The sequence below is a fragment of the Mustela nigripes genome, chromosome 4, assembly GCF_022355385.1.
Source record: "Mustela nigripes isolate SB6536 chromosome 4, MUSNIG.SB6536, whole genome shotgun sequence".
In the NCBI taxonomy this organism is placed as follows: domain Eukaryota; kingdom Metazoa; phylum Chordata; class Mammalia; order Carnivora; family Mustelidae; genus Mustela; species Mustela nigripes.
The window spans coordinates 119077431-119098883 of record NC_081560.1 but is presented as its reverse complement, the minus strand read 5'-3'; the positions used below and the strand labels follow the sequence as shown (position 1 = coordinate 119098883).

The window sequence follows — 21453 nt, the reverse complement described above, 5'->3', positions numbered from 1 at the left end:
AAAATGGAAAGGATTTGAGAATATTTACAACAGGTAAAGAGTTTACAACATGCTATTTCTTTCCAGAGACTAAATGTTCTGACCTATTACAGAGTTTTCAGAAAAGAAATAGCATGAAATAAAATTACTTTATAAGTTCATAAGAACATTGGGGAGGGTATGTGCTATGGTGAGTGCTGTGAAATGTGTAAACCTGGTGATTCACAGACCTGTATCCCTGGGGCAAACAATGCATTAAATGTTAATTAATAATAATTTAAGAGAAAAAGTCCATAAGAACCATCCCATACATATAACCAACAGACTGATCTCATAAAATGAATATTTTTTATGTATTTTTTTCATTTTTAGGGGTTATTTGCTCAATTTATTTCAAAACATATGGCCTAATAGTTTTACATTCTCAAGTAGTTATGTGGTAGTAATAGGATAGAGTACCAACTTCTACATCAGTTCTTGGCTTCACATTCCTAACAGAGGAAGGATTTAAGGGCTAGTTCTACACAGATGTGAAAGAAACAAACAAGAACACCCCAACACACAAACACACACACACACACACACACACACACACAAACACACATTCAGAAGGAGCTCCCCGGCTGAGAGACAGCATTGCCTCCCATTCCCAGCTTATAGGGAAAATTCCAAACCAAAAATGTTAAAATGATGTGAGTTAAGAATTTACATTTTACCCTATTTTTAAATGATCAAAAATCATTAAAGAAAAGTTTTTCAAAATTATAATCCTCAGAGGGCAATCTCAGTAAGCAAATTGCATTTATCAGATAACTGAACAGAAGCTTAGCTGGGCAGTTACCTATATCTAATGAAAAGAGAACAGAAAATTCACAGGAAAGTGAATTTGAAACCCATTTTAGGCTATTTAGGTGGTTTCCTTTGAACTCGAACTCACAATGATCTGTGAGTTTAATAGGACTATACATAAATTGCACTAAAAGCAAAATATAAAGACATAACCACTTGTTGCCAGTCCTCCTGAATAATCAGATTACTTAGAGTGAAATAAATTTAAATTCAAGTGAGTCTTCTTTGATTTGGCAAGTTTTCCTAATTCTTTGGGGAGCTATCTTGCACAATCATTCAAATGACATAAGGTATAATCATTTTGCATACAATGTAACTTCTCTTTCAAGAAAGGTACACTCTACCACTTAAGCCAATTTTATTCTGGTTTTCTTTATGTAAGTGTGAAAAAAGAACAGATGTTTTTCCAAAATTATTTAAGCTTGGAAGACATTCTATCCTTTTCTTCAATATAATCCTTCAGAATCACCGAAACCATCATGGTGATACCTTAAGCAGCTGATTTCTTTAAAGCATGTTATTAAATAAATATCAGAACACACAGCATTGTTCCATAGATAAAATGTTTATTATAACAGAATGGTGTGAACTATTTGCCACGCTAATTTCATTTTCCACCAGGGACTTGGGGAAAAAAATCTAGTTGTTCTACATGTTGAGCACCAAGAGACTTCTAAAACTTACCCCATTTCTACGACTCATTCCCTACTTCCAACATTCCTTCAGATCTTTTCTGATATAATGTTTAACTGGAGTTATCAGCTGGCTCGATCATGCTTCATTATAAAACCTATTAAAAAGGTCTTTTTATAAAAGCAGAGTTTTCTCTGTTACTCCAAAGTCCTGCAGGTACTAAAATGAGATCCTATGCAATGCTTAAAAATGCAGAGAGCTGTCTTTGAGTTATTTTTTCATTATGCAAAACTTGGCCCAGGAGAGATGGCCATGTACCTCGTTAGCTAAAACAGGCAAGCATGTCGGGACTGCAAATTAATTTACTGGAAGAAGTTGAAGTAGATGCGAGTCATTCGTGTTCCTAAGGCAAATCTAAGCCTAACTGATTGGGGCAACTTACTGTCAGAATCTCCAAAATGTTTATCCTCATGGTTTCCTCCCCACACTCTGGGAGAATACAAACTCCCTCTTTTTTTTTTTTTTTTTTTTTTTTTTACAAACTCCCTCATAAGCTAAACCTGCAAGGGGAACAGCAGAAGGTCCATGGGAACCAACAAATGTAGGTATGACTCTTAAGTTTTCAAAAGTATCATCAGTACATGCTCAATAGCTCCCCAAAATCAATGCAGACAATCGGTATTTATCCTTTCTCCTTAATTTCTTGTATTTAGGAAGTGCAGGGTTCCAAGGGAGCTTGTGTTCTTATGTAACACGTGTCATCCAGCCAGTGTGATGTAGTTGGGAATAGAGCAGCAAAACCTTTCATTTTATCAATTATGTCATTACCTACTAATTCAAAATACCAGTCACTGGGGTGCTCTTCCTCATTCTATGTTAATCTCACGTCTCTGTCACTTTACTCTCCCTGAGGTCTCTGCGTTGAGAGGTGTATAACAAGTTGGATTCGATTTTCCTACCCAAGTTATGAAGCCCACTGACATCGGAACATAGTTCTCTAAACGCAAGAAGGATACAAGATTGGTTCCATCAGGAGCCAGGAGTAAGGCAAATAATGTGTTCACATTGTCAGTAAAGGTAAGTGTACTTCTCACGCTTGACCCTGGGAACCTGCAACCCTCCAGAAAGTCTGAGACACCTCACTGGTAACATTATGCAAATTCCTTAAGGAGAATAAGCAACAATCTCCCTCGGATGGTATGAAAAAATATATATATATATTTTTTTAATCAACAGGCTGGGCTTCTATTTGTGGGCTGTGAATGCCATCCGATTCAGGAAATCAAAAAAATCTTCCCTTTTCTATGCGTCTTTCCTTATTTTTGACACTTGGACGAGGACAGCACGTTGGGGTTTGAGGGGTACCGGCGTGAATCGCCGGCATGTAGAGAAATCCGGGAGAGCCACACCAGCGGGGAAAGTAAGGGTGGTATCAGACGCATTTCATTTTAGGTCTGATGAGCCTGCATTTAGGATTTTCCGGCTGGGCAGGTCTGCCAGGGCATCGGGGAGACGGGGTTTTTATTCCTCTTCTCACACTCACTCACACACACACACATACACAAACACACAGCCGGACACACACCTGGGGCGCGTTCAAACTATGTGCGGTGGGTGGTATATATGAATGTGTATGTCTATTTTTTTTTTAAATAGCTTGACATCTGACAAAGACACGAAGGCAAACGTAGGTGCAGCGAGTGTGCTCTGAGAAACGTGCACAGCGCGCGAGAAGCGCCCGTTAGAATGCACCATCTCCGAGCATGAGGACAGACATGGCAAGCGCGAGGGGCGGGGGCCGACACACAAGACAGAGACCCGCAGCTCCCCACCGACAGGGCGCCGCACCCCTGCTTACTGTGGGCTCTTGGGGTAGAAGGGCAGGGTCACATGGCTGAGATCCTGGAGGTCGAAGGCGGTGGGCTCGGCGGAGATCGCCTGCCGCTTGGTGCGCGGCTCGCCCTGCAAGGTGCCGGCGCTCTGCTTCTGCGCCTGCTGGGTGGCCGGCCGGATCACCGAGCGGTACTTGTCCAGCTCGTTCTGCAGCTTCTGGATCAGTTCGTCCTTCTGATCCAACTCTAGCTCCAGCTCGTCGATGAGGGCATCCCGCTGCCTCAGCTCCTCGATCTTCTCCTGGAGCGCGTACTGTAAATCCCGCAGGGTGCCCATGCTCCTCCGGGCCGCCGGGGCGCCTGCCTGCCGCTGCCGCGCGCCTTGGGGCTTGCTCCCCTCTCCGGTCAACTTTCCCCAAAGTCGCCGCCGCCTCCCGAGTGCAGACGCTTCCTACTCGAGCCCAGAGCCAGCCCTGGCTTCTGAGCATGCCCAGTCCGCCGCTCCGGCGCCGACTTTCGGTGCAGCTCCCACTTCTCGGGCCGCCGGGGAGGCTGAGCGTGGGGACCGCGAGACAGCAGGTCCAAGCGGGGACTGAGCCGCGGCGCGACGAGCGCAGGGCCGGAGGCGGGCGCAGGGCGGCGGGTGCCGGAGGAAGCGGGCGCTGCGCCTGGGGCTCCTGATAAGCCGCGCGGCGGGGCGGAGCGGGCGGGCGCGCCACTTCGGGGTGGGGAGGTGGGGGAGACGCTGGGGAGGACCCCGCGCCAGACCGGGGAGGCGCCAGCCGGGGGGACCCCCCGCTCAGCCCTCCCCCTCTCTGCCCGCCCCGGCACCCCGGCCTCGAGGCCGCTGGGCTACGGTCCTGGCCGCGTCTTCGGGCAAGGCGGGCTCGGCATCCGGAAAGCCCCGGGGTCCGGAGGTGCTCTGGCCGTCGGCCTCCCCAGCAGAGGCTCCCGAGCTGCGTGGCCGCGCTGTCCCCGCGCTCACGCCACCCTTCCCCCGCGGAGCGCCGCGCACAGGTGGCTAGCGCCGGAGAAGAAACTTGCCTCCCGCCGGAGAAGAGCCCGCGCCGGGAGGGGGGGGTTCCCTGACGCGCAGGTGCCTTTGGGGAAGGGGCGGAGGGGGCGGGGCTTGTGGGTCGTCGCCCCAAGCGGGGCCTGCCTCCGCTCCTGCCCACTGCTCCCCTTTCCTCCCCTTCCAAACTCACACGGAGGAACTCTTGGGCAGGTCTGGGCCCCGAGAAGGCCGCTCAGCTCCCCCTCCTACCTGAGCTAGTGTCTACGGAAGAGTTTCTCGCTGGGCCTCGCGTCTTCCATTTGCTTAACTTAGGGTGAGGGACCGGAGGGGGGCCGGGGGAGCAGGAAAAATCCATGCCAAGCGCCAAAAAAGTCCATCCTGAACTTGAACTGTATCTTTAAAAATATTCCTTCTGTGACAACCAAGCTGTTAGAACGGTCTCCTTACACTTGAATGGCAAGACTCAAACTGTGAAGATCAGGGGGAGCCCAGATGGGCTGCAGAAAACTGTGCTATCCCACCCCCCCCATCCCCCACATCCCTGCCCACTTAGTATTTCCTAAAATGATGACAATCCGGTTGCAGCTCTCTGTGGAGGGGGAATTCTCCCATCATCTGAACACATGTTTAGAATCTACAAGTATTTACTTACTACTCACCTAAATTCTTACTATTTGTCTAAAACTTCATGAACTCGTCCAACTTTATAGCCTTTATTAGCGCCCCCCTAATTACTATTCCTGAGCACTCAGTGTTATAAACCAATGCTCTATGTGGCCATTCCTTAACACTACAAGTCCATACAAAATACATTAAAATCGAATTGCAATCCAGAACTATTCCCTGGAATCTAAACTTAGCCAAGAATGAATATATTGGTCTCAAAAAAAAAAAAAATTTTTTTTTTTTTTTGCTTTTACTTTTGAATACACAACTATCTTAGCTATCTGAGCTAAGAGAAAAAAAGGAAAATAAACAAACCAGCTAGCTAATGGCACATTAACCAACTTTTTCATTCAGAGTGTATCTGTTTGTAATTAGAGGTAGGCATGACAAAGGATATACAATCTTAAACATTCTTCCACTCAGGTCATGACATAATGCTCTTAGCACAGGTGATAAAAGACACTTAATTTTTCTTCTTTTCCAACATGGACAGGCATTTTCAGAAATGCACTTATTTCAGAATGTAATATATAAAGTGGATAATCCCCGAAACAGTCTCATTTGTAGTGAACAGACCATGAGTAACTCACAAATACTGACAGCAGTGAAATAGTTCCGAATTGTTGTTTTGATTAAAACTAAATCAAGCAGAAGGCCTGTGGCTTGTATAACTGATTCTATTCTAAAAAAGAGCTTCTGTGACAATTTCCTGGTCCCAGGCAAAAGGCCAAATTCTTACTTTATTTAACCTGTGGGGATTCTTTAATTCCATGGGAAAATGTTTTCAACTAAATGTCTTTTTCCTATAGATCTATATTGGGGTCCCCCAGGTCAAGAGTTTATATCTAGAAATATATCAGAAGCAACGTACAGGGGATATCTTTTAAGGTTCATTTGAGGCCTAAATGGAATTACTTAATGTCTCTGGGCAGCACAAAGCAGAGAAGATTCTTGATTTGTAGAAAGCCTGTCTACATGCACAGAAGAAAATATACAGTATTTTGAATAAAAGTGACGTTTCTTTACACTGACTCATGTAAATATTTTTCAGTATGTAAACTATCACATCCACATGTAACTAGAGGAAATATCCATGCTACATTTCATTCTTGTGATACAAAATGTATCCCATGAGGAATCCTACCTTGAGAGTCAGAAGTCTGTTATAATGCATGCAAAGAAAGTAAACGGCCAAAACATAAGACTATTACAACTTACTTAACACCTCTAAAAAGCATTGAAGCATGTATATAAAGATGTATGTGGTTGTATTAGCCTGTATTATGAAAAGAATAGTTTAATCCCCCCCCACTTTATAATTACATATGCAAAATCCAGAATTCTCAACTTTTTCATTCTTGAACTCAAAGTAAATATTTTAAGTAAGTTTTGCAATGATGTTCTTGACCAGTTGTTTAGATCTTAAGGGGCGCGGTTTTCCATTTCAACCTTTTGAGGGATCCCCATCTTTTTTTTAAAAGCGTCTTTTGGATTGTACTTGGTAAATGCTGGAAACAAATTCTAAGTGAAAAAGCAAGGTCCTGTAGCTACATTTCAGCAGACGAATGCACTATATGTCCCATGGTAAACGAAGTTGGTGAAACTGTAAAATCGGAGGTCAGGCACAAGCCTATTTCCTGCTTACTGGGAAGTGAGTACACACATCTGAAATGGAGTGGGGTGGCATCTGCTGAGCTCTCCCATGCCCTGTACCATGGGGTGAGGCCTCCATGGCATATGCTAAAACACGGAGCAATGCAAGGTTGAAGGAGCTGAGATTATACTCTAGAATTCCACAGTCAACTCACAACTGCCTCTTTAGCTGGTCTCTCTTTGTTCCCACCCTAAGAGAAACGATGTTCCAACAGTTGCCAGCCCCACCTAAGGCACACAGATGCTCTTCAATTTCACACCACCCCTTATGATGGAGAATACATTGTATCATGCCAGCCTTATTCAATGTCGCAACGATCTAATGAGGCATTGGATAATGCAGCTTCATCGTAACACTGGCTCTTAAGAAAATGAAGTCTGGTGAACTTATCATCCTTCACAAAAACCATAATTAGCCTCAAAAGGACGCTCATCCAAGTGTCCATTCCACTGATGCCACATGTTACGGAAGAGTCCTATGTATGAAAGCTTCTGCCATTCCATGTGCATATCTTGAGTAGAAACAAACAAACAAAACACAGCTGAGCTTTTTAGGTGATGGAGGTCACCCCTTACAGAAAATTGCCACGGGTAGCAGGTATCCCCTAAGAAACAGGAAAGTGACCATTACTGGTACACATGCTGGCATGCTCCAAATTGCTAATCTCAATCAAGGCCACAGTAAAAATAACTTCCCTGAACTCTTAATGCATGACTGGCACTGCTTAATGTAACCCCACCAGGGAGTCTATTACTACTTCCACTTACATCTGAAAAAGTGGAGGCAGGGTATCACCCACGTGATGAACGGCAAAGCCTGGATTTGAATCCAGACCATTGGATACAGAGATCAAACTCTGACTCCCTGCCCCTCATTATCTTCTGCAGGACTTCCAACTGTTGCTAAGGTCTTGATACTCTATCCAGAGAGAGACTAACACCCTTAACATTTTTAGCCTGACTTGGGGAGGTAGAAAGAAGAAAAATTTGGAGAATTCTGAAAGAGTGTGAAAGAGAATTTTTAGAAGTTCTTCTTCCTCAAATTGTCATCACTCCAGCACCATTCCATTCTGGCTGAAGGTGCACCCATCCATCTGGGATTGTCCTGGTTTTAATACTAAAATCGCTTAGGACTATCCTGGTGTTAAAGTTCAGGTCCTAAGTACTCCCTTGGTCCTGGACAAACTGGGACAGTTGGTCACCCTATTTAAGTCAGGATTGCTGGGCTTTCCTACATTATCAATATTTTCAAATTTTGCTTTCAAAGTTACAGACAGAAAAGTCAAACCTAGGAAGATCTGGAATGTTAATACTGGCTTACACATCCACTTACACATCTGTGTTAATATGTTCTAAGGAAACAATCATCCTCTCTCACTACATGAGAAGACACCACAAGAACTATCTTTGCACTCCAAAGGGCATGAGTTAGATGGCAAAATCTTCACTTTCCTTCAATAAATTAGAGATTCTAGGCTCTCCTTTAGGCTTACCATTTTTTAAAAAGATTTTATTTATTTATTTGAGAGAGAGAGATACAGCAAGAGTAGGAATATGAGCAGAGGGAGTGGGAGAGGAAAAGCAGGCTTCCCTCCAAACAGGGAGCCTGATGCGGGGCTCGATCCCAGGACCTTGGGATCATGACCTGAGCCGAAGGCAGACGCTTAATGACTGAGCCACCCTGACGTCCCTGGTTTACCATTTTTATAAAAATCTGGACTTCAGACATATTGGCTTTCTATGCATAAAGCACAATGATTAAAGCACCTGCTATCTGATTACCTCCTACAGAATCGGATGATTCTTATGATTATATCTGGTGGCAGATTTGGCCATCAGGGATCCATATTTAAATGGATATAAGAAAAAATTCTCATGGTTTGGCTTTTTAGAAGTTAAACTTCCGTGCATGATACATTCTGCATGGAAAAGAAAAAAAAAAAGCCATAAACCATTAATGATGAAAAACTTACTGCAGAGATTTGGAAAGTAATAGTGCATTGTACCATAATTGCTAATGTGCTTAGAGTTTAATACCGAATTAGTGTCAGGCCTAATATCAGTTGAAATGCATTCTTATATTCCACAGCTTAAAATGATGGCATGTTATTATGGAGCCTGAAGTAGTGTTCATGAAAACCCATGCACTGTCTGCCAAAAAAAACACTTCTCTGGGCTCTTCAGGAAGCTGCCCATTTCCAAATAATGTCTCCAAATAATGGAAGAAATGAAACGTTTTTAAGAAGAATAGAGTTTGGTTTTTCATATTTTTTTTCATGAATGGAGAATTTTAAAAAGCACAAAATGGGACTTCAAATATTTTATTCCCAAAATATTATTTTGTCATATTTTAAACCCAGTGAATGTATATATGAGTAGGCAACATTGTAATATCTCTCCTGCCTGAGTAAATTTATTTTTTCAGTTCTATTCTCATATATAAATGTACATCTTTTCATAAGTTAATGCATCAGTATTTTTCACAGGAAAGTAAAAACTGTTTGAGGAAGTAATTTCGCATTTGAGAGCGTATTTGAAATCAGGTAGCTTATAGAAGAAGAGCTCTGACAGTCAATGACTTTTGGTTGCCGCTCTTACTTTAAATTGCATTTAACAGCAGAATAAAACTCGGCCATTTTCAGCCTACATGTTTTGTAGCCAAAATTGAAAGTAAAAACTAAAACCACATTTTGCTAGAGAACTTACTAAAATCAGTAAAGTAAGAAAGTACTGAAGATATAAGAAAGATAAGATAAAAGTTTGAGCGAACTGGGCTTTTATCGGTGAGTCAAATGAATGGATGAGGCAACAGAAAGGCAGCAAGGCATGTGTTTGCACTGTGAGAATTTCAGAGATCTGGAGGACAGGGGAAGTTGCAGCAAGTAGGGAAACATCCAGACATCTTCACCCTCCTGAACGTAATGGCCAGGTAAATAGCACCTAACTCCAAATTCAGAAAACTGTTGATTCTATGATTTTATACAATCATCATGAGATAGAAATCCAGAAATCCATCTTTAATGATGGGCAAATGAAGTGGTAAGATGGTAAAACAAATGAATGTCATTCATGATGATTATGAAGGCTTTACCCATGGACCAAGAATAGAGACCCAAGTGGGGGCCCAAGAGACACATATTTTCAGTATGCATTTGTAACCAACTGTAAAATTACCAGTCACCATGCCCAATGCACATTTCTTAAAAAGATTTGGTAATTTCTTCCTGGTCCAGACTATATTTTTTAAAAAATCATTTTTCCATCCATGTTGTCGCAAATGGCAAGATTTCATTTCTTTTGAACTCTCATATGATCTCCCTGATATGAGGAAGTGGTGATGCAACATGGGGGCTTAGGTGGGTAGGAGAAGAATCAAAGAAACAAGATGGGATTGGGAGGGATACAAACCATAAGTGACTCTTAATCTCACAAAACAAACTGAGGGTTGCTGGGGGGAGGCGGTTTGGGAGAAGGGGGTGGGATTATGGACATTGGGGAGGGTATGTGCTTTGGTGAGTGCTGTGAAGTGTGTAAACCTGGTGATTCACAGACCTGTACCCCTGGGGATAAAAATATATGTTTATAAAAAATAAAAAATTTAAAAAAAAATCATTTTTCAAAGCCCAAAGACAGGCATTTGATCTGGTAGGTAAGAAGGCCCCACATAAATAAATATTAAATAGAGACTTTTTTTTACCCTTTTTTGGTATTAGGCAGAATATTCAGTGTCTGTCTTGAGTCACTGCATTATGTAAGAATGTTTTTACTCAAATATCAAAGTTAATTTAGGGAACTATTATGGAAAATTCATCTAAGTTTCCCATAGAATACAGTACGGCCAAAATTCTAACCATCTATCTTTCTTAGAAAAGCATCTATGTTGAATACCAATTTTAAGTGGAAAAAATGACAGGAAAATCTTCAAAACATTTATTTGTGGAATGTTAAAAGCAATTGCTGCTGTTAGGAACATAGAGAACATAGTGGAAATTGCTTATTTTCAGCTTGTAGTTTTTACTGGTCAGACCCTCTATCCTTGCACAGCAAGTAACATTCCTCCGGCAGTCACAGAGCTCAAGCTTACCTAATATCACAGCATTCCACATGCACTCCATTATCTAATTTAGTTACTTTCTGCCTCTATCGTCAGCATTCCCAAAATACAGAGAACTAAAAGAATGTCAGCAGTTGCCAGGGATGGACACGTGGCCCCCTTCCCCACCTGCACCCCCCCCCAAAAAAAGGGCAGCAAAAACATCCTTATTTTTTACTCATAATGGATAGCATAGAATTGTAGCTGAAATGTACTGCTGAGACGATGTAATCCAACATCCTAATTTTAAATTTAAGGAAATTGAAAGGCCAAGGGAGTCAAGTGACTCAGCCAAGACAGAAGCAAGTTTAGAACTGAACTGTGCCCATTCCCAGCATCCTGTTCTTAACGTTATGAGATTCTTTCACTTTGAGCTTTGTGATTAGTGCACACAGAAACCCGATTCAGTTCTCGTGAAAATCCCACCTCCTATCTCTTCATGGGTAATAACTGTTAAGGCCCATTGAGAACACTTCAATTTGTGCAGACAACAAAATCTATCAAAAGGCCTTTAATATTTCTAACTGGTTCTATTATGCCTCTCCTAGTCCTCAGACTGTAAGGAATTGTTTTTCCATGGAGATCTACTGGACTTGATGGTGCAGGTGTGTGTGTGTGTGTGTGTGTGTGTAGTGTGTGTGTGCACTTGCACAGGCTTCCAAGTCAGGCATATGCCACATGTGTGAAACATAAACCACACCCTCCTAATCAACCCTCATTTATGTCAAAGTAGACGTGAGCATGTGAGGTGGATGTACTTGGGGAAATAGAGTAAACCACCTTGCTTACTTTTTCATTTTTCAGACACAGAAGCTCAGGTCAGGTCTCTTCCCATCACAGGGTTTTAAAAGTCTTTGTGACACAAAGGACGGCATTATCAAAACAGAAAAAATTGATCTCCCATTCTTATAAATTAAACCTAACATAGAACTCTCAAAATAGAGATGGTGACACCTGTTTGAATCCCTGAAATTGTGTCATCGGTCTTAGAACATTGGAGACAATTTTAAGGTACACTAACTTCAGACTATGCCAAAAGATGATTTTGTTCATGGAGTACTCTAAGAATTTTTACCAAAAAAAAAAAAAAGATAGTAAAGACATATTTCAAAATGCATTGAAACATATAGCATTTAAAAGCTTTTTACATTAATATTTTTCCTAAAAATACTTTTGTCCTTTCATATTCTCAGTATAGGTTCTTTTAATCACCGATCTATCTATACAGTCAATTTTTAACATATTATATGACTTCCAAACTCTGCAACCAGGGAATATCCAATTGCAAGAAATCAGAATAATTAATGAATAAAACACAGTAAAACAAGAAGCAGCATATGGTAACAGCTGGTGGAAGAGTTAAACTCAGTGGTGAGTGAACAGCCTTGCTAGCAAGCCCATAACTCTAACTGAGAGCTCTCACCCATCAAGTGTATATACTATAATGTGATATTTCCTCCAAGGGTGAACTAAAGAACACTAGTTCCTTAAGAAAAGGGCAGAGAGGGGAGTTCCTCATAGTCAAAAATACTTGAGAAACCCTGAGAAAAGTTCAGTAAAGCAGGGGCACCTGGGTGGCTCCCTGGGTTGAGCCTCTGCCTTTGGCTCGGGTTCTGATCTCGGGGTCTTGATCACAGGGTCCTGGGATCAAGTTCTCATGGGGAAATTTCTGCTTAGCCAGGAGCCTGCTTCCCCCGCCCCCTTCTCTCTCTGCCTGCCTTTCTGCCTACTTGTGATCTCTCTCTGTCAAATAAATAAATAAAATCTTAAAAAAAGGTTTAATAAAGCAGATTTCTTTCTGCATTATTCTATATAACTTATAAATTTCCAATATGGACTATGAATCTCCAAAATAAATATGTAATAAATATACACAGTTGATTCAAACAACTATTTATGATAGTGAATTTTTTTTAAGATTTTATTTATTTGACATAGCATGTTAGTGAGTGAGTGCAGGAGCAGAGGGAGGGGCAGAAGGAGAGGGAGAAGCAAACTCCCTGCTGAGCAGGGAGCCTCCAGACATAGGGCTCCATCCCAAGACCCCAGGATCATGACCTGAGCCAAAGGCAGATGCTTAACAGACTGAGCCACCCAGGTACCCCTATGATAATAAATGTTTAAAGGTAAATTAGGCAACTTACTGAAAATCACAAGCATCTTCCCCCTCTGTGAGTTCCTCATCAGTACCTACATACACAGCAGGATCAGAACACACTGTCTTGATCCCACCAATGGGACTGTTGACCATCAGAATCTCCCCTTGAAAGTCACAATTCACCCAGTCTCTGACCACAGCAGACATAACAGAAGACCAGAGAACATGACAAATTTGGCACTCACAGGAAGGACTAGGCTCGCCATTTGACCCACAATCACATTTCCTATCTTTCAAGTTAGGGTGAGCCACTGGATTGTTGCTCAGGCTAGGAAAGTGGTCAAGGAAAAATTACAATGGGACTGAGATCAGGAGAGCAATTGATTAATAATTAATCACATAAGTTTTATACTGACCTTTTAGTTCTTATAAATCTCCAGGCACCAAGCAATTTCATCTTAACATTTCAGAGTTTTTCCACTAGTGATTCTCTTTCTGCCTTTGAAATCCTTCACCCAACCCCTTTCATGACCTTAAAATCTCAACTCCCTCACCTCCCCATCACTGGTTCCACTGTTTGAGTCATTAACTCAATGAACTCATTCTTCCCTTCTCTCCTAAAATATCACTTCCTCTGATAATCCTTCTGAATCATCCCCATGATATTTTCCCTTCTAATAGAACTTATAATTTATAATTATATATTCTTTTCAAGGATACTTGTTAAACAGCTATCTCATCATTAGGTGGTAAACTGCAAAAACCAAGGAACTACATCTACCTTGTCCACCAACACCCAGAACCAGTAAGCCCTCTCTCAATGTTTGTCTGTTGCACTGACTAAATGAATGGATTCGAGAAATATTTATCTAGTGTCTACAACAGACCATCGCAATAACAGAAAGCTGGCCCCTTTCTGCCTTTTCTCCATCAAAGATTAAACCATCAAACTGAACCAAACGTCCATTGACACAATACAGAGATGGACTTCCCTGCACGTGGGTGGCACTTGGAAATGCATGTGTCCTAAGCCCCCAACTTCAGCATGACCAGCCGAGGGGAACCTGCTCTGATCACAGGTCTTAGGTAGGTCACATGTTTGTCTGCTTTTCAAATAGCACCTATTTCCTATGTTCTTCCTGGACATATTTGTGGTATCTGAAGTCCCTGGACAGTTACCCCAAATGTGGGCCTAACGACTCACAGCAACCACCATAGGCAAAACCTTTGAAACTACAGTATGTGTGTGCACCCATGAAGTGTATATAGTAGAGATGGGGGGATGGTTGAAATATGGTGTATATGTGTGTGGATATATGGGTGTACACACACACACACACACACAGTTAACTCTTGAATGATGAACTCAGGTGTGAAATGCGTGGGTCCAGTTACACGTGGATTTTTTGGATATAGTCCAATAGTATGTGAATATAGTTTCTCTCCCTTATGATACTTTTTTTTTAAAGATTTTTATTTGTTTATTTGATAGACAGAGATCACAAGTAGACAGAGAGGCAGGCGGGGGGGCGGGGGAGGAAGCAGGCTCCCTGGCGAGCAGAGAGCCTGATGTGGGACTCCATCCCAGGACCCTGGGATCATGACCTGAGCTGAAGGCAGAGGCTTTAACCCACTGAGCCACCCAGGTGCCTTTCCCTTATGATATTCTTAATAACACTGTCTTTTCTCTAGCTCACTTTATTGGAAGAATACAGGATAGAACACATACAATAAACAAAATACGTGTTAGTCTATTTATGTTATCGGTAGGGCCTCAAGACAACAGCAGACTATTATAGACTATCAGTAGTGAGTCAAAAATTACACATGCGTTTCCGACAGCATGGGGGTCAGTGCCCCAACTCCCATGTTGTTCAAAGGTTGACTCTGTGTGTGTGTGTGTGTACTGAAAACGGACATAAATAAGGTAAATACAATTTAGAAGTGAATACAGGTAATTTCTCAGTAACCAGGTAGTGAAAGGTGACATGAAAACTATGACACGGTGGTTTTTGGACAACTGATGCTTTAGCTCCCCATAATTCTGCATGTCTTTTCTGTACATAATAAATTGAATATATCAGAGGCTTAGTTTAAAACTTTTCTTTTATGCAGGAAAAAAAAACCACAGATACCACTCCTTGAACATCTTTGCCTGCTTAAGCCCCATGATAATGATTTTCTACCTGTCATCTTGAGCACTTCTAGCAAACAGTTATTTCTTGATACCCAACCACCTCTCCACCTTTTTCAAAATGCACCTAGAAAATCTGCAGGGAGCAGATCGGTGGTTGCCACAGATTGGGGATGGGAAGTGAGAGAGAAATGAGTGAAGTTTGTTTTTTTGTTTTTAGTTAAATTGAAAAAAAAAAATTGCACCCAGACAATCAACTGTCTCGTACTTTTAAATCACCATAATCCCAGAGTCTTTCTTACTTCTAGGCTTATAATACATTGTCTTCAAGGTTCAGTGCTCTTTCATATAGCACAGTCAAGGTCAATTCTGCAATTTCTTTCTTCTCTTTCTTCCCAAGCCCTAGCTGCTACTTCCAAAAAGCTGATGGTCGTGTTGGGAGTGGGCCTGTTTTTGTGAGAATCCTTCTTGATGCTTTTCCACACACCCCAAAAGCTATTCATGTTATCTGATAGTATTTTGAAGGCTGATGTTTCCGATCAAGGTGCTTGTAAGTTACACTGGTGCTGATTAACCAGCTTTTATATCCTAACCAGTCGCTGCACTGACAAAAGCTTCAGAAGTTCTGATTGAAACAGCGTTCAAATGAAAATCAATCCTCCCAAATATTTCTCATCCAATAACTTAATTTAGAAAGTAGACTTATCTCCTTCTCCTCTCTCTTGTTCTTTCTTTTGCTCTTTCCATGGAATACAGAATTGGCCCTTCCAAGGAAATCATAACCTTACTACCACTGAACGCCAAAGCGCTAACCTTTGGGGGCTAGTGATAATCTCAACGTTAAACTGCTGTTCAGTTAAACCCAAAGACAGAAGTAGATAGTTTGTTAATGCCAAAAAAGGAGTACTTCTCAAGTAGATGGTTCCTATAATTTCAAAAAGTTGGCAAAAAGCCTTCCTAAGTTCTCCAAATTTACTGCACTATATAGATTTGGTAAATAAAGGTAATTTTTGACACTGACCAAAACCAAAGCTGGAACTTTTCCTATGAAAAGTAGAAAAGGAGACCTCCTCTTCCATGGAAGAGAGTCAGATTTGGAGACAAAGACTCAAAGCTTTGTATACATACACCCGACAAATTTGTATAAATGAAGACTTTCAGTGCAATTATTTAATGCTGCCTCAGAGTCTGAATGGGAATATAAGTTTCTGATTTGCTAAATCAGCAATTTGCTGATTTGCTAAATTTGCTAAATCATGTGTTAAAAATGATGTGAATGTAAAAACTTTCTTGACATTGCATTCCTTATCTCTACTGGTTCTTATTCATATTTTTCTTCCTAAGAAATAAGAGTCTCTCATTTCAGTTATCATCTTTTTGGAGACAGGATTTCCTAAGAGGAAAATATATGTAGAGACGATCAATGTAATTAAGCTTTATAAAAGAAAAAAATCTTATTGACAGAAGTATATCTTTCTTTATAATAAATATTTTTCTCAATTAAAAATAATATGCTGTAGAAAATGGGATCTAATCAAAATTTTCATTTGTCACTTTTTAAAAGTACGAGGTTAAGCAAATTGTGAAACTTACGCTTCTCCTTTGCATGGTTTATTTCAAATATATTTCCATAAATAGTACACAGCCTCAGCAAAGAGTACATTCTTCACATTTTTCCCTCGGCTATTAAATACTAATTTCTGAGGGCTAAAATCCAGAATTAAAGGTACAATTGCACCCTCTACTGTCCGAATTTTCTATTTCACATTGAGCAAAAAAAACATTGCATGTTGCTTCAACACATAGGTTATAAAAGTAACAGGCAAACCCTGTTGGCTTCCATTTGACATTACATAATTGTTTGTAGATCTTCAAACAATTAAGCTATTTGTTAGAACTTCTTTAGTTCTAGGACTGGAAACTGGACATTTATACAGTTGCTGGGACCAAGGAGATTCAGAAAACTGTGATTCTCATCAAAGTACTAGCAATGTGAAGTATTCATTAAAGAAGAGGAAAAATATCAACACTCAAGCCAACAACTGGCCACACTTCTAATAGCATAGAGAGTATCCCCAGTTTTTCTCAAATTAGAAATTAAAATAAACATTAGTGTTGTTCTAAAACCATACATTGAAACTCCAAAAAATTAGTTTTAAGATCTTATTTTCAATGCTTTAAAGACTATAAGTCAAAATTTATAGCTTATGTGTCCCTTTCCTTTCAACCTATTTTCATTGTCTTAGACAGTTGTTTGATATTTATTCAAGAGATTTTCTTACCAATTTCTATTTCTATTGCTAAAGAATTAGCTTGTTGCTGGCAAACCCACCCACTGAGAGTAACTAGAAAAGCTAATTTCTACCCCTCACCACCCCTGCCAGCAAAAAATATTTAAGGCAAAAATGCCTGAACAATAGGGTTTGAAGGGCTAATATCTGGGAGAAGAGCAAAGTCCAGAGAGGTAAAACTATCATTCAGCATCCTTTTGGAGGCATTTACAAATTACAAAACACTCCTAAAGAGGATAGATAATGAAGTATGCATTAGAAGCTGAGAGGCTAAGAAGCTGACAGTGCTTCTAAATGTCTCATGGGACCAGAGGAACAAGAACAGGAGTTCAAGCCCAACTAGTTCAAAACCACGAAGGTCAAACCTCAACTGCTAACAATCCAGTATCATTATAATAAAGGCTGAAACTGCCCATTGAACCTGTTGGATCCATAACGGGGTTAAGGCGATCCACTTTCTCTTCAAGTGCAGAAGTGATGTTTCTCCTCAGCAGAGTCTCAAATGACCTCACATTGTCACACACAACATCCGGGATTCAATCAGAAACAGGTACACCAAGAGACAATAAAACAAAAGGCTAAGGGGAGAAAAAAGCATACAATAAGAGCAGAACCATGGGAATCCTGCTCCTGAAACTACCTAATAGGCACTTTTAAATACTTGTGATGAATATGTTTAAGGGATATGATGAAAATTTCAAGAGAAAGCTGGAAGCTATAAAAAAAAATTGGCATTCTAGAACTGAAAAAATTCAGTAGATGTATTTTAATAATTCTGTAGTTGTGTTGAATGGCAGGAGATAAAATTAGTAAACTAGACTATAAATCCAAGGAAAATAGAATAAAAAGAAAAAGAGAAAAAAACAGAGGGATAAAAAGGATGTGAGACATGGGATCATAAAGAAAAGGTCTAACATCTATGTAATTGGAGTCCCCAAAGGGGAGGAAAGATAGAATAGGACAGAAGCAATATTTGAAGAAGTAATGGCTATGAATGTTTCAAAACTGATGAAAGATCTATCAAGCTACAATTTCAAGAAGCACCATTAGCCACTAGCATAATAAATAGAAAACAGAGACAGACAAACACATATAACGCCAGGTACATCATCGTAAAACTTCTAACAATCAAAAATAACAGAGAAACTCATATACTCATCACCTTCAGAGAAGCTACAATAAGATTAGAGTCAACTTTTCAGTGGAAACAGAGAAAGCCATAAACACAGTGGTAACACAGTGGTAACCTCAAAGAGCTGGAAGGAAAGAAATCCACCAACATAGAGTTCTATACTTGGCAAAAATACCCTTTGCAAATAAAGGCAAATAAATATATTCTGGGGAAACAAAAATGAGAGAATTTGTCACTAGGAGATTCACTGTAAAGAAGACACTAAAAAATATTCTTTGGGGGGCACCTGGGTGGCTCAGTGGGTTAAAGCCTCTGCCTTTGGCTCAGGTCATGATCCCAGGGTCCTGGGATCGAGCCCTGCATCTGGCTCTCTCTGCACAGTGGGGAGCCTGCTTCCTCCTCTCTCTCTGCCTGCCTCTCTACCTACTTGTGATCTCTCTCTCTGTGTGTCAAATAAATACATTTTTTAAAAAATCTTTAAAAAGAAATATTCTTTGAAAAGAAAGAAAGTGAAAGTAGATGACTGTAATAAGATATAAGGGGAAAACTACCACAGAAAGGAAAAGATGAAATATGAAGCTACATCTATATGAACGATTGCTGCATAAAATAATAAAAACATCTAACATCTAATAAGAGGAAAGGGAGGAGGGGATTAGTAGGGGTAAAAGTGTTGTCATGATGTCCTTCAATGGATGAATGGATAAAGAAGATATGGTCCATATATACTATGGAGTACTATGCCTCCATCAGAAAGGATGAATACCCAACTTTTGTATTGACATGGACAGGACTGGAGGAGATTATGCTGAGTGAAATAAGTCAAGCAGAGAGAGTCAGTTATCATATGATTTCACTTACTTGTGGAGCATAAGGAATAACACGGAGGATATTGGGAGATGGAGAGGAGAAGTGTGTGGGGGGAAATCAGAGGGGGAGATGAACCATGAGAGACTGTGGACTTTGAGAAACAAGCTGAGGGTTTGGAGGGGGGCGGGGGGATGGGTGAGCCAGGTGGTGGGTATTAAGGAGGGCATGGATTGCATGGAGCACTGGGTGTGGTGCATAAAAAATGAATGCTGTAACACTGAAAAAAATTAAAGAGAAATAAAAGTATTGTCGGACACGGGACTGTCTAAGAAGTAACAAAAGTATTTATCTTTAAATTTTGCTAGTTCAAGGATACATTGCCTGTTATAATTTCTGGAATAAGCAAGTATAGAAATAAAACAGGTACAATCAAAAAATTGATGGACAAAAAATGGAATATCAAATCAAAAAGGAAACACAGAACCCAAATAGTAAGATGATTGATTTTAAGCCAAAATGTGTCAGTAATTAAACTAATAAATAGATTAAATACTCTAATTACTAGACAAAGACTGTCTGACTGGATTTAAAGAACAGAACTATATATATCTTATAAGGAACAATTTTATAAAGGAACAAAAAAGGTGTGAGGTAAAATTGTGAACACAAATCAAAAGAAAACTGATATAACTTTACTAATACCAAGGGAGATTTTAAGAAAATAAACATCAGTACTCGTATTAACCCTTTGCACATTACAAAGATAATGAAAGAAGAACATTACAAACTAATGAAAGGATTAATTTATCAGAATGGGATCCGAAATCTACATTTATATGTTCTCAGTAACAGCCTCAAAACATGAAAAATGAAAATTAATAGTGCTAAGAGGAGATATAAATTCACAATCTTATTAAGAAATTTCAACTTATCTCTCAGAAACTGACAGACTAAGCAGACAGAAAATTCATCAGGATATAGATGATTTGAATAATACACATAACAAACTTAATTACAATCAACTTACGCCCATATCACAGAACACACTATTTCCTAGGGCATAAGCATGTTTTATTAAAACTGACCACATGCTAGGCCATGAAATGAGTCTCTGCAAAGCTCAGAATATTGAAATCATGTACTGTTACTGCAGAGAAAGTAAGCTAAGAATCAGTAACAATAGTAATCTCAATAAATACAAAAAAGATGTCATAAAACTGAAAATCCATTCATGATTTTAAAATGATCTAAAAATTCAACATAGAAAGTACTTACTTGATAAAGGAGATCTGTTAAAGAAAAAAAAAAAAAAACACCTACAAGAAATCTCATACTTAATGGTGAAATATTGAAAGTTTTCTCCTCATGGTACAAAAAGAAATGGATGCCTATTATCACCACTCCTACTCAATATTATAATTGAGGCCCTGCACACTGAAATAAAGCAATAAATAAATAAATAAATAAAATACATAAAGATTCATAAAGATTAAAAAAAGATTACATACTTTTGGATAAGTTCCATATCAATATTTTTAGATAAGTTCTAAATCAATACATAAGTTTAACTACAAATGTTAGAATAAGTAAATTTAGGAAGGTCAGGGGACACGAGGTTAATACGAGTACTGATGTCTCGTGTGAGTCCAAAATGCACTCACCATAAGGAAAAGAATTGATTAAATGAACCACACTAAAATTAGGAGATTCTTTTGATCAAGAGACATGATGAAGGGGAGTATCTGCCATTACACATTTGTCAGAACCCACAGAATGTTCCACACCAAGAGTGAACTCTGACATAAGCTGTGGACTTTGGGTGATGACGGCGGCTCATCAATCATACCCAACGTCCCACTGTGATTCAGGATTCAGTATGTAGGGGCAGCTGTGCGTATGTGGAACCAAGGGCTATCGGGGAACTCTTTGTACCCTCTGCTCAGTTTTGCTGGGAACATAAAACTTCTCTAAAGAATAGTCTATTTCTTTAAAGATACCATCAGGAGAGTTAAAAGGCAAACTATAAAATAGGAAAATATATTGATAATATATATTTAATCAGCAAAAGGCTTATCCTCAGACTATATCTGGAATTCCTAAAATTTAAACACAAGTTCTATAACCTCATAGAGAACTGGGCAAAACACCTGAAAATTTCAAGTATTTCTCTAGTGGGACTGGTGACCAGGAATGGCAAAATTTTAAATCCTTTGAACAAGGAAGACAAACTAATAGTCAATAAACATATGAGAAATTGCTTAATTTCAT

General features: G+C 39.9%; 1 protein-coding gene across 2 annotated transcripts in view; it reads right to left on the bottom strand.

The window, feature by feature from the left end:
* PRKG1 (protein kinase cGMP-dependent 1) overlaps positions 1-21453 on the bottom strand; it is a 1248991-nt gene that overhangs the window by 1161124 nt on the left and 66414 nt on the right. Inside the window, exon 1 of one of the 2 annotated variants that reach the window (XM_059397428.1) lies at positions 3320-4379. The exons of the other annotated variant lie outside the window; for it this stretch is intronic. Coding sequence (XP_059253411.1) covers positions 3320-3630 — 311 coding nt within the window. The 5' untranslated portion in view covers positions 3631-4379. Of the gene's footprint in view, positions 1-3319; positions 4380-21453 lie in introns of those variants that run through there. 2 annotated transcript variants of the gene reach the window in all.